The sequence below is a fragment of the Manihot esculenta genome, chromosome 1 (genome assembly GCF_001659605.2).
Source record: "Manihot esculenta cultivar AM560-2 chromosome 1, M.esculenta_v8, whole genome shotgun sequence".
Classification (NCBI taxonomy): Eukaryota; Viridiplantae; Streptophyta; class Magnoliopsida; order Malpighiales; family Euphorbiaceae; genus Manihot; species Manihot esculenta.
Window position 1 is genome coordinate 42,515,605 of NC_035161.2, and position 13,181 is coordinate 42,528,785.

The following is a 13,181-nucleotide window of genomic DNA, read 5'->3' on the forward strand; positions in this document are numbered from 1 at the left end:
AATCAACAGAAGGGCTATATTTGTAAATTCGTAGGTGGTGCTACCTTAAAACCCTTGACTGGAGATACCTTAACGAGAACAGGCATTTTTCGCTCAGGCCTCAAATGTATTTTCCTTACCCTTACACGCAATACTATCCCCAGTCCACATCGACAATTATGGCCCAACCGGGCGAAATTCCTATGAACCCTGTCCCGCCGGTCCCTCTTCCCCTCCCGGAAGTCTCATCTACCGCCAAGCGCCGCCGCGATGAGTTTGACGTTGCAGCGGCCCCCGCAGCAGGTGAAATGGAAGGATCAGCACCAAAACGGGCCAAAGCCCAAGATGTTATATTTAGGATAGTGGTGCCGTCGAGGCAGATCGGGAAGGTTATTGGCAAGGAGGGATGTCGTATTCAGAAGATTCGAGAAGACACCAAAGCCACAATTAAAATTGCAGATGCTATCGCTGTACTCACCGATTCGTTTAGTTAGGGTTTCAAACTGGGATTTATTTATTGACTGAAGGATGTGTTGATTTTTTTTTTTTTTATCTTATTTGTGCAGCGACACGAAGAGCGCGTAATAATCATCAGCTCCAAAGAGAGCGATATTGCCTTTTCCGATGCCGAGATTGCCCTCAAGCAAATTGCCACTTTAATCCTAAAGGTGATATTGCAAGGATTACCCTCAATAGCTACGAGTTTGATTAGAAATTTCCCTTCTGCTCTTTTTTAATATGGCGCTCTTTTTCGTCGTCTAATGTGTATATACAGGAAGATGATAGTCCAGTGGAAGCATCAAAAGTTGTTGCTCCAGGACATGTGGCTGCGAACACTATAAGGATGTTAATCGCAGGTTCGCAGGCAGGTTCTTTGATAGGGATATCAGGCCAAAACATTGAGAAATTAAGGAATTCATCTGGTGCCACCATTACAGTATTGGCTCCGAATCAGTTGCCTCTATGTGCTTCTGCTCACGAATCTGACCGAGTTGTGCAGGTGTGCTTGTTGTCTTCAATTTTAATTGTCTTTTTGTAGATTGAATGGGAATCAATTGCCTAGTTGATTTAAAGCAGCTTTAAAGACTCTTACTAGAAAGAATGTGATTAGAATTCTGTTAAATTCAGATATCAGGAGATGTACCTGTTGTGCTGAAGGCTATAGAGGAAATTGGTTGTCAACTCAGGTTGGTTTGCATTTTTCTTATTGGTATTTTGTTGTATAATCTTTGGACAAATATATGCATGGATTGTTAATGCTTCATTGGCATGTTGTTTAGGGAAAACCCACCAAAACAAGTGATTTCTATCAGTCCAACATACAACTATGGTGCAGTTCGACCAACCCAACCATATGTTGACCCAACTTCAGGTTATTCAATGTTTCATATTTTAGGAAAATCCTGTCTTCCAGCTGCTACGTTATGTGGCTGTATCAAGTTTTAATATTTTGTGTTATAACCACATCATCTTTAGGACAACCAATCTTGCAGCTGATTATGTAACCTTGGAGATGATGGTCTCGGAGACGTTGGTTGGTGGCTTGATCGGTAGATGTGGGTCCAACATATCAAGGATCAGAAATGAGTCTGGAGCAATGATCAAGGTAGGTGGATCATCAGTTCTTAAGCTGTAACCTACAAATTGATGTGTTGCTATACAGCACTCAAAAGAGTAATGAAGTCTTATCAAAACAGCCTTGACTAATTGAGAATTCAGATATTTATGGACCTTTATCTGCTCAAAATTATCAAATGCATTGATTACTGGTTTTGCTGACATTTAGTGGTTTTTTCAGAAGATAGCATAGTTTTCATTATTGTAGTTGAGCTTTAATTGCTATAAATCATAAGTAATACATGATAAAGCTTACATTTAGCTTTAACCCTATTTGTACCCATACTGCTTCTCTTTGATTCCATGTTAACAGGTTTATGGTGGAAAAGGTGAACAAAAACATAGACACATACAATTTGGTGGTACTGCTCAGCAGGTATGCTATATTTTTTTTCTTTAAGAGTTCATTTGTAATGGAATGTGTACTTTGACATTTTGAGTGTAATTATCTTTTTTGTTTAATTATGACATTCATTAAAAAGTCTGTCGAAAATAAAATTGCAGAATAGGGAATGCTAAAGTTTGCCTCAAATAGTATTTACTTCACATTATTTTATGTTGGATCTCTAAGAGCCAATGTTGTTGGTTAAAATGGGCGGTTGGGTTTTAAGATGATACATTCAAGTTTGTTATTTGTTATTTTGTGAAATTTTTGTTAAAGTTGTTGACTCTGTAATAGGTTGCTTTGGCAAAGCAGAGGGTAGACGAATACATTTATTCTCAATTGGTGCAAGCAGCTGGTGCTCAAGCTCAACAGTCATTGTGAGCATTCCTCACTTTATTTACTCTTTATGGTTTCAGGTGGAGTTGCCTAGTGTCTAATACTTGAATTTCCATAAACCTTCCAGCATTCTCATGGAAAAAAGCATTTTGAAAATATAGATCCAATGCGGCAGTTATAACTTAATAGGTTCAATTACTGACAGTTTCTTTTACTTAATTATCTTATGGGATCAACTTCTTTAATTTATGAAGACTATTTTTAATAGAACAACTATTTCGCTGTTGTTGATGCATGAAATCCAGAGAGATTGATGATGCTTGTCAAAACAATTAGCTAGCTGCACTGTATTTTAGATAAACTTACTAGAATGTGAGCCAGTTGGGCCATATTGTAATAACCTTGTTGTTCTCAGTTTGCAGAGATGATGAAGCTGGAAATTAAGAGCTTTTATGGAAATTCACTGCCTTTGGCAACTTGCTCCCAAAACTATTTCATGAATGTTGATATTAATGATGAGCCATGTTGGTAGATGAACTATGCGTTTAGTTTTCTAGTTGCAATGATGTACAAGATCTTTTAATATTTGGTGCTTAATGAAGAAGAGTATCCTAGTATTTGTAATGATTGATTTTGGATCCTTGAAATTTAAATCCTTTGCATATGCAAACATGAATAACTCATGGAAACTGCATGGTTTGCTAGAACAAGTTTCTCTCTCTCTCTTTACTAAGATTCGATGACTTGGATTGATTTGTTTTTGAATGAACTAAACTTAAGTTTAGTTTTTAAGATCCATCATTTAACGAATGAAACTTTAACTTTTTGATATATTAAGTTTATTAAAGACTTGTGAATATATGTTCATCCAATTAAAATTATTGTCTTATCATTTTAATTCCAAGTTTTATTAGATTTTAAGTCAAATTTCTTGTAAACTTTTTAAGATTCGGTTTCGCCCATCCAAAGTACACTCTCTCGATGATGTGAACCCAAAGCTTATAAGAACGGTGTTGCTCGCAAACTAATTTCTCAACAAGATGTGTGATGAAAATTTTAGTACTTCATCCATCTTTTAATTTTTATTATTTTGAAATTATTATTATTTTTTTTAGATTAAAGAAATATTATTATAATTTTATTTAATTTTATTTTTAAAAAATCTTTTAAAATATTTTTTTAATATTTAATAAAATATAATATATTTAAAATAAATATAATTAAAAAATTAATAAAAAAATATATATTTTTTAATATTTATAAAAAAATAAAATGGACAAAGAGTACAATGAACAAAAATTACATGAATTTTAAACCTCAATCCATCTCCACAAAATTGAACCCACATGATATATCTAGCTGTGAAACTAAACAGCTGATGCAGGTTGATGGGACTTCACTCCAAACAAATTCGCAAATAACTTAGGAGCTATAGGAGGAACGTTCATGGGCTGTGGAGCCATGAAATTGACAATCTTCTCATGGACATTGTACCTAAAAGAACATTGTTGTGAATAAATATATATATATATGCAAAATATATGAAATAGAACCCAAAAATAAACAGGATAATCCTTCAAAGCTATTTTCAGAACATTAGTTTCCATTTATACCTGATCTTCCGACTCTTTGAGGCACGCCGGTCAACAATCTTTCTCTTCTTTGTTTGCAATTTTTTCAGAGCATAGAAGGCTGTTTCTGAGGGCAAGAAGAAACAAAGACGATTCAAAACAAATGATAAACTAAATGGTTAATGCAAAAAAAAAAAAAATACAAATAATTCAGCTGATATTATTCATTAAGGAAATTGCGTTGGATTCCTCACCAATATCCTAGGAATAGTTGATTGTGAAACCAAAAAATGCCCATAAAATATCATTGAGAATTTGAGATTAATGGATGACAACCAACATAATATTGGGTAGTAAAAATATGGCACTTGCACATAAAAAGCCGAAAATGGTACAAACTACTAACCAGAGGATGTGGGGTCAATTGACTCAAAAAATTCCTTCAGTAAATGCTGATAAAATTCCGAGTCATCAATAAGTTCTGGGTCGCCATCGGAACTTGCTACCTAATGAAAAGTTAAAGGATTTAAACAAAATTTCTGTTACACTGAGAGAAATGAACCTTCAATATTATGCAAGTTGGCAATGATGATCAGCACTAAGATCACTAAATTTTGCGCTTATTTGCATTTGCATACAGCCAAACCTTGATTCAAGCTCACATCTTGACCCTTTACACGGTGGGATGGTTTGACTTGGTAACTTTTTACCAAATTAAAATAAACACCAGTTTTTTTTTTTTTTTCAAAAATGCTACGGACAGGGATGCTGAATTACCTCTCCCTTGGCATTTCCAAGCTGCTCAGAAACCTGACCATTAGCAGTGCAGGTATCAGTATATTTATATATATATATATATATTTAGGGAAGGGAGTAGAGGTAAGGAAAAAGGGAGGAAAAGAATGAATAAAGAATTATCCAACTCATCATGAGTGACTTTTGCATCATTTCTGAAAATAAAAAAAAAAAAGTAGATTGACTTAACAGTTCCAAATACACCGATTGTTGATCTGCTTAGCTGCATTTGCTTCATTATTCTACTTGGATCCCTCATATAAGAAGCAACTTGCTCGCTAATATTCTGAGATTGGAAAAGAAAAACCCAGTGAATTTCATTACCCTCCCAATGGCAAATGCATTAAGTTAAATATAAAGCACCGAACCTGATTAAAAGCCTGCAATTTGCCTTTAATAGCAGCAGCACCAGTTGTCACCTGTGTCTTTCTCTGCCATTTGTCAATTGATTTGTCTCTAAAAGGTGCTATTCTGCAACATGGAAGTAATTGAAGGCTCACTTATCAGATTTTCCATATCAAACTACTTATTGCATATCCATGTAACTAAAGCAAGGAACTCCACTTTTTCAATTTGTACACTTAATCCTTAGTTCCCAAATTATTATTTTTTATTTAGAGAACTATATATATGACCACTTCATTGGATAATGCTAAGAAGAACAAAAGCCTCGGTCTATTTTGGGCACTGTACTTCAGCTTACCTCCCGTGCATTTGAGAAATTCTTAACCATTCTTCATCACTATCCTCATCTGATCTCTTAGAATCTTGTGAATGCGAATGCTTTTTTGCAGATCTTCCGGAATTACCTTTAGAAGAGAACAAAAAGAAGAAAATCATATTGACTCAACTAAAAAGTGTATAATGTAATTTGGACAACTATTAATGGACTTAGATTATGAAACTAATTTTTTCAACATAAAATACAGCACAAGAGAAGGGGGGCAAAAAACAACCAAAAAAAATGAAAATTTATCCAACTCAGTATACAAACTTTATTGCAGCAAAATCAGAACTTCTATTTAAACAGAGGACCAGTGATGCAAGCCTTCTTCTACTAAAGTTTTTAGATCTACATATTTCAGAAAGAAATTTAAGAAATTTAATTGACTAATTATGTAGTAGTATTTTACTCGATTAGAAGTTTCTGCTGATTTAAAAACCTAATTATAAATCAACCAGGTTTGTAACAACATTGCAATTCAATATCATCACAAGCATTGTGAAATGTGGCCAAGTGTTTGCGACATACTATTGAAGGATTGATAAATTGATGGATTCTTCTCGAGCAAAGCCTGAAGAGCAACAAAAACAAAATTGCAATGAAGGGAATCAGATTCTGACATAACAGGGCAACTCAATATTTTATTCATGGTAGCTGTTATACCTCTTGTAGTTCCAGTAGAGATTCCAAAGTCTTCTCAGATGAGGCAATCAGATCAGTATAAGCTGCACTAACTCCTCCATCTGAATCACAAAAAGAAGATCTAACTGGTTCCTGCAAGCAGTCACCATAATTAAATCATAATGCTTCAATCGTGCTATTCAACAAAAATATAGATAAATAATAACTCAAGGCCACAGCATACCAGTGGCAATCTATTTGAACTTGAAAATGCTTTCTGAAGTAAGAATCTTAACTCAAGAGTTTTGTCCCAGAACGCCTTCAATAAAGATTGAAGAGAATTTTAGACATGTTTGCAACAGCAGACAAACAATCAGAATAGAAAGAGGAGTAACAAATTCACAATGATGTAAGACTATAATGAATTAAGTGTTCAAGAAATGTAGAAAATACATCTGCAGCGCATAAAAATGATGAATAAAACCAAATGCAAAGTTGCACCTTTTGGTTCTTCACTGCTTGACCTTTAAGGAGATCTTCATCCTTGTGGCGTTTGAGATTCTTCAGTATATCTCTGAATGGAGAAATATGTTAACATATATCAATTAGTACCATGACCACCTTGTACAAATTCACTAAAAGAGGAAAAGGTTTTAAAAAGTAACAAAGCCATTATTCCCTGACTCAAGCCAAGACAGTAGTTCCATACCCGCAATTGTTTTAAGAACCCATATTTACTGTACATACTTTAGCTAGCAGTATTATAAAGACGCATGAAAATTACAAATATTTAACCTTCCAAAATGTTGGCATTATTATAGAAAGAATATAAGAAACACAGAAAGGGAAGTCTTACTGCTCTTGGTTTCGAAGATGCATGTACTCTTTCTCAAGTTCTTCCATCTCAGCATCTTTATGGCTAACGTTCTGCATATCTCCCTCCCCTTCACTCTCTTCCTCCTGATAGAGCATTTCTTCATTCTCTTCCTCTTCCTTTTCCTGTTCATCTACTTCCTCCTCCTCCTCCTCCTCCACCTCCTCATCATCGTAATTTTCCTCTTCGCTTATCTGCATCATTGTTCCTTTCTTGTAAACAAAAAATCATGATATCATCATGCATATAAAAATCAAAATAACTAACCATTAGATCCCCATTTTCCATATCATCAAAGCCTTCCAAATCACTATCTCTAGTTTTTCTTGACTGCTTCTGTGACCCCATTATGATCCCTGAAATTAAAATTTAAGGAAACCAAAATTTTAATAGCCTATAAAATTCTATCAGGACAGGAACTTCGTAATTTTTCAACTCTCTCTAATAAAAAATCTTTAGATGAAATTAGATCTTGTGATTGCTGATATGGCAGTCAACATCAAATCAGCATTTCATGATCATCATTAAACAAAAAGGCTATGTGCATAATTTCTTCTTCTTCTTCTTCCCCATGTGGATTTGTGCAGAATAAGATCTTTTGCAGCAAAATCATTAAAACTATTGTAATGACATAGGGAATTTTTTTTTACTAATATCATTTAGCAATGACATAATATATATATATATATAGTGAGAGAGAGAGAGAGAGAGTAAAAAAAGTTGCAGAACCATGTTACTTTGCATATAACCACTAATATTAATAATGGTTCATCTAATATTAAAAAAATAAAATTTAAAAAAAAAAAAACAAAGCAACCATAGAAAGCACCAAGGAAATGATAAATTCAGCACGATACATTATACAACCACAAGTTGGTTTATTACTTATAATATGTAGAAGAACTCAACAGCTGCAAGTTTTGCAACTTAGGATGCAATTGGTAATTTATGCCATTGGTTGCAAAATTTAATTGCTTGCTTCTGCGCCAACCATCAAAAAGTAAAATTTAAGGTCATCAAATGTCTATAAGGGTTTGCACAGTTAGGTTATCACCAAACTGAACCAAATTTCTTTTTGTTTTTCTTTTCTAGCCAAATGCATCTTTGCACCTCTAACCTTTACCAATAAATCCTTGTGGCACTATGAACTTTAAAAGTGTCATAAAGTATCCTATAAAAAACCTGAATTATTTTTAAGTGAAATAAAATGACCCTTCAATGCCAGTCCGTATGAAACGCAAATCTTCTGAATCATTCTTGGATCAAACCCATGATTTTAGACTGAAATACAACATGCAATTTCAACCAACCAAACATAAAGCCATGAAAATATCAACAACCAAATGGCTAGAGGACAGTCGCATATTGGAAGACAGCAAACAAACAGCATTACAACATGTGATTTTCAACCAAACACACACAAACCCATGAAATTTCAACAACCAAATCAATAGATTTAGGAATACTAACCGCAACGAAGCAGAATGAAGCGAAATCGAACAACGGTGACACGCAGCTGAAAACGAAGCAGCAGATGAAATTGAAGATCAGAGCTGTCCTTGTCAAGCTGAATCGAACAATGGTAACAAAATGTGAAGTGAGCAGCGGTACGGTGGTGCGACGCAGCTACAGCAACGGTTGAACCAGAGCTGAACCGAACAGAGCTGCTCCTCGTTGTCCAGTTGAACCACTGGCTGAAGGCGGTGCGGCGGAGAATGTGCGTCAGGGGCTCAAGGCATGCGGCGGGTGGCTAGGGCTGGAGAGCTAACAGGTAAATAAAAGAAAAAATGCACTCCCCGATAACCTCCTAAAGCGTCTTTACAAAGCAAGAAGAATTTCTGCAAAACCCTAATTCATGGAAGAACAAGAGACGTAGGGAAATCTGTTTTCACTACGCCTCCAAAACGATTTGTCGTTGTTCTTATTGGGCCAAAATCAACCCTTGGTATGGACCGTTCAGGCCCACATTTTGAATCAACAAAATATTGTAAAAAACGACTCCTCATTAAAAAATTATATCGAATTTAATGTTTTTAATATTTTTTCTAGGAAAGCAAATATATCAATTAAAACTAATGGATTTGATTTCAGGGCAGCACAGTGTAATTAATTGCCTTTGCAAATGAAACAGAGGTTGTTCCTGTCCCCGGACAAACAATTCTAGGTTGGTTCGTTTGTTGTTTCTCATTAACTATGTGTTTGGAACTCAAACCCATATCTCTCGTTTCACTAGATCCCCTTTTTTTGTTGCAATTAAATGATACGACAGTTCAGTTTGAGAATCAAAGCTAACATCAAACTCCATTATTAGTTTATACGTAACGTCAAATGCACAAAAAATTAACCACAATTATAAACCCACAATTAAATATTTATTTGTGAAACTTATGTAGAGTTAATGTACTTATTTTTTGTTATTAATTAATATTCTATTCTAAAATATGAAATTTATTTTTATATAAAAATCAAGTGATTTCAAAGCGAATAAAATATTATATATTTTTTTTCATTTTATTTTTTATACATATTAATATAATTTTATTGAGAAAAACTTAAATAGCAGTTGAAGTTGAGTAAAATAGACAAATTTAATCATCAAAAGAGAGAATTGAACGGGGCATTCAAAATTTACCTTAATAAATGCTTGCATGCTGCCTCCACTCGCGCAAAATTTAATTCCTCCTAATCGGAACCAAACGTAACCTGTAACCTATTCAGCTTAATGCCAACAAGCTCCACGTGTCTTCACACGCTCTCGTTACAAAATGATGATGCGTTATTTGATGCCGTCATGCTGTCCAAAGACCACATCCCCAGATTCAGCATCATGGTGGGATGATTTTATGCGCGTGCTCACACCTAGCGCGTCTTAGCAGCCACTTTTATAGTTTTTATTATCCCCAGTCAATGGTCAACGACCGATAAAACCGCTTTTTTAAAAGACCTGGACATGACATCAGACTTAACTCTGGTTAAAATATCTTCCGCCGGGCATTTCTCAATTCTCCCCCGGCTATTAATAAAGGAAACTCGGTTACAAGTTAACTCGATAAAAGCTCTCAACATATAACCAGGGTGAAAGGTAAAAAGTCCTTGGCTATGGTGAAGCCTAGCGCAAATATATACATACCGACACAAGTCATGATTGAATCTATACCCACTTTCTCACTCTCTACTTTCTGTCCATGTAGCTCTATATATGAACTACTCCCATGCCTTCACTCTACTGCTAAATAAAAGCAAAAGACTTTCACGCCTCTGCCCGCAAAAACTCAGCCCTCTTACTAATCACAGTTTCAAAATTCCACGGCAAATACCCTGGGCAAAAGAAAGACTATAGCTTCTTCATTGTTTTGTTTTCATACAGAAAAGTTTTGTTTTATTTTGTTGTTGGTCCAGAGGAAGAGATGGCAGAGAAAGATGATGGGTTGGGTTTAGGTTTGGGTCTCAGCTTGGGCTCCCCAGCAGCTCCACAGATTCTACCCTCTTTGAAGCTAAATCTCATGTCATTTCCTTCAGAGTTGATGCAAAATAATCACAGCAGGACCGACTTGAATGACCTCTTTCAAGCATGCGGTACTCGTTTTTACTTTCCTTGTTTTTGCTCCTCTTGAAATCATTTCCTTTCTTTTTTTAATTCTTGCAAAATAGGAAATTCCGTAAAAGATCCTAGTTTTCAGAAAAACTTTTTGCCTTCATATACTTGCAAGATTGTCATTTCCTAATCTTCGATGAAACGCATGGCAGATAGGAACGCTGATGCGTGGTCGTTTCCACGAGGGATTGACGTGAATCTTATACCATCTTTAGCCGATTGCGACGACGAAGTCGGCGTTTCTTCTCCGAACAGCACAATTTCAAGCATAAGTGGAAAGAGAAACGAGAGGGAACAGATTGGAGAGGAAACCGAGGCGGAGAGAGCATCGTGTTCTCGCGGCGACGGCGGAAGCGATGACGAAGACGTAGGTGCTGGAGGAGACGCTTCCAGGAAAAAGCTAAGGCTGTCAAAGGAACAGTCCTTGCTGCTTGAAGATGCCTTCAAAGAGCACAATACCCTGAATCCTGTGAGTGGCATTTTGGTTAATCTGTGAATAGGCGAGGCTATTTTCATGTTTTTGGAATTGTGGATTAAACATGCGATGGCTTGTGGTTACAGAAGCAAAAACTTGAATTGGCGAAGCAGTTGAATCTCAGGCCTAGACAGGTGGAGGTGTGGTTTCAGAACAGGAGGGCAAGGTGAGATTATTTCCTCTCATGTTTCGTGGCCATGGATAGGGTTGTTTTTGTCTTTTTAGCATTAGCGAATCAGGGTACAATAATCTTTCTATTTGGGAACGGGGAAAGTGGAGGGCGAGAGCTTGTGAAAATGAACACTAATTTATAACTAATAACTGTTTAAAATTTTAAGCTTCTAGTTAAAACACTTGCAAGCAAAATTGCTCAAACTGTGAGGAAAAGAACTTGAAAAAAAAAAATAAAGGTACAATTTAAATCTACTTGTACATAACCTCTACAGTTTGGATATTAGCGTCTGCAAACCTGAAGTTTGATGATTCTTTTTTCCTTTTCTTTCTTGAAATGGCAATGCAATTTAGTTAATGGTTAAGAACTTAATTAACACAACCCAAATGCAAGCAGAAGTGGTTAATTATGTTGACGTCAATGGGGTGACAATTATTATTGTCCCTTAGTATAAATCCTTTCTCTGCTTAAGATGGAAAGTGAGAAATTTGCGGTAAAATTGGTGCAGGACTAAGCTGAAGCAAACTGAAGTTGATTGCGAGTACCTAAAGAGGTGCTGTGAAAATCTAACACAAGAAAACAGGAGGTTGCAGAAGGAGGTTCAGGAGCTTAGAGCATTGAAGCTGTCTCCCCAGCAATACATGCACATGAACCCTCCCACCACCCTCACCATGTGCCCTTCATGTGAGCGTGTTGCAGTCTCATCGTCATTCTCATCTGTAGCTGCCACCGCTGCTTCAACGGCCCCATGCCGCCCCATGGGGAACCCCTATACCCAACGAGCCATGCCCAGTAAGCCTTGGGCGGCATTGCCTATCCAACAGCGACCATTTGGTACGCCTGCTTCGAGGTCATAATTGCTATGTTCAACCAGGGATATTATGGTAAATGGATTACATTTTAGGATAAGGATGTAAATATATAAATCAAGAAGGGAGGCGGTTTGAATGCGATTTGTTGAAAGTCTTCGGTTGTATGGATGCTAAGATACAGAAAGTAGTGTTTATAATTACAAATTTTAACCAAAACAAAAATGGAATTGATAATTAGGATAACTTGGAAGGATATGTTATATGACAAACGAATCTAAATATCTTCTGGCGAACATATTATTGATGGAATTTGATGTTGGTTGGAATTTACAATTTAGCATGTAGCGAAGGCAGCTTTTGCAATTATTATAATGAAGGAACTAACGATGTTGGCCTCTCCTCTCGTATGTAAATTGTCGTCTATTTTAGACTATAAGATTCCAACCATTTGCTGTGATTCTATGCATCTTTTCGCTATACTGGATTCAAGTGGTTAGGATGCTAAAGGATTAATTTTTTTTTCTTTTTTTAAAAATTCATAGGTGAACACGATCTTTACGTACGGTGCTGCTGCATATAAAATCTTATATTTAGGGGGACTGATAAAGGACGCATTCTTTAATTCTGTGGAATCCTTAGAGGCTGTATGGGATGTTGCTGAAAATTTAATATTCTGAAAATCAATTTTGGATATGCCCGACTGAACTTTAAAACGCTAGTCAGATGCCATTGCCATTTAACTGATCAGTGAGATTCTTGGAAATATTTACTTGTAACTAAAAGTTGGCCAGGCCTTGCAGCTGCTCAATGCATTAATAGTTCCCGTCTGGTCCAACTCCAGGGTCAGAAAGCAGACCAGATAGGAGCCCTGCCTGCAGTGCACAGCCCCATCTGATAATAGCTTCCAGCATGGGGATCATGAAGAAACCAATTCAAGTTTACTCACATCGATGATGATCGTATCCTCCCCCCTGGTAGTGGATCCCGTACACCTGTGTTCATTGACCTCTCTCTGATGGTACAGACTCTAGATTCCAGAGAAGAACAACATCAAATCTCAGAGACAATGAGCGTGCAATGACACAAACTGCGGAACACGTTACCCTCACGGGCATCAAATATCCGATTCTCCAACAACTTTCGAGTTATGTAGTTGAAGATAGTATACCCCCCACTTAATAGGTTGATATAACACGTTTAGAATCCTTTAATGGGGAGAGTTCAT

At 36.2% G+C, this 13,181-nt stretch overlaps 3 protein-coding genes across 3 annotated transcripts; 2 read left to right on the plus strand and 1 right to left on the minus strand.

Annotated features, from left to right (window-relative positions):
- Nucleotides 1-45: 45 nt before the first annotated feature.
- LOC110616663 (poly(rC)-binding protein 4) lies at nt 46-2,941 on the plus strand. The gene is made up of 9 exons (XM_021759107.2): nt 46-449; nt 546-647; nt 755-979; nt 1,108-1,166; nt 1,260-1,351; nt 1,473-1,585; nt 1,910-1,972; nt 2,276-2,358; nt 2,733-2,941. Exons 1-9 carry the CDS (start codon nt 105-107, stop codon nt 2,743-2,745), a joined length of 1,095 nt encoding a protein of 364 aa, XP_021614799.1. The 5' UTR covers nt 46-104; the 3' UTR covers nt 2,746-2,941.
- Nucleotides 2,942-3,545: 604 nt separating this feature from the next.
- LOC110616670 (putative uncharacterized protein DDB_G0270496) lies at nt 3,546-8,795 on the minus strand. The gene is made up of 14 exons (XM_021759129.2): nt 8,373-8,795; nt 7,170-7,258; nt 6,885-7,096; nt 6,530-6,602; nt 6,273-6,347; nt 6,071-6,181; nt 5,936-5,978; nt 5,387-5,492; nt 5,052-5,154; nt 4,874-4,969; nt 4,666-4,698; nt 4,295-4,394; nt 3,931-4,015; nt 3,546-3,811 (listed from the first exon to the last, which is right to left on the minus strand). Exons 2-14 carry the CDS (start codon nt 7,248-7,250, stop codon nt 3,685-3,687), a joined length of 1,245 nt encoding a protein of 414 aa, XP_021614821.1. The 5' UTR covers nt 7,251-7,258; nt 8,373-8,795; the 3' UTR covers nt 3,546-3,684.
- Nucleotides 8,796-9,902: 1,107 nt separating this feature from the next.
- On the plus strand, nt 9,903-12,418 carry LOC110616684 (homeobox-leucine zipper protein HAT3). Its single transcript, XM_021759142.2, has 4 exons — nt 9,903-10,478; nt 10,650-10,966; nt 11,059-11,138; nt 11,653-12,418. The coding sequence occupies exons 1-4, from the start codon at nt 10,310-10,312 to the stop codon at nt 11,999-12,001; spliced, it is 915 nt and encodes a 304-aa protein (XP_021614834.1). The 5' UTR covers nt 9,903-10,309; the 3' UTR covers nt 12,002-12,418.
- Nucleotides 12,419-13,181: the final 763 nt, after the last annotated feature.

Excerpts from the sequence above, each read along its gene's own strand:
- LOC110616663 (XM_021759107.2), top strand. The coding sequence starts at position 105 with ATGTATTTTCCTTACCCTTACACGCAATACTATCCCCAGTCCACATCG. Across the intron at positions 450-545 it reads AAATTGCAGATGCTATCGCT|CGACACGAAGAGCGCGTAAT; the intron begins GTACTCACCGAT and ends TTATTTGTGCAG. Across the intron at positions 1,167-1,259 it reads GAAATTGGTTGTCAACTCAG|GGAAAACCCACCAAAACAAG; the intron begins GTTGGTTTGCAT and ends CATGTTGTTTAG.
- LOC110616684 (XM_021759142.2), top strand. The coding sequence starts at position 10,310 with ATGGCAGAGAAAGATGATGGGTTGGGTTTAGGTTTGGGTCTCAGCTTG. Across the intron at positions 10,967-11,058 it reads AGCACAATACCCTGAATCCT|AAGCAAAAACTTGAATTGGC; the intron begins GTGAGTGGCATT and ends TTGTGGTTACAG. Across the intron at positions 11,139-11,652 it reads TTTCAGAACAGGAGGGCAAG|GACTAAGCTGAAGCAAACTG; the intron begins GTGAGATTATTT and ends AAATTGGTGCAG.
- LOC110616670 (XM_021759129.2), bottom strand. The coding sequence starts at position 7,250 with ATGGGGTCACAGAAGCAGTCAAGAAAAACTAGAGATAGTGATTTGGAA. Across the intron at positions 5,155-5,386 it reads ATTTCTCAAATGCACGGGAG|AATAGCACCTTTTAGAGACA; the intron begins GTAAGCTGAAGT and ends TCCATGTTGCAG. Across the intron at positions 4,395-4,665 it reads TTGGAAATGCCAAGGGAGAG|GTAGCAAGTTCCGATGGCGA; the intron begins GTAATTCAGCAT and ends ACTTTTCATTAG.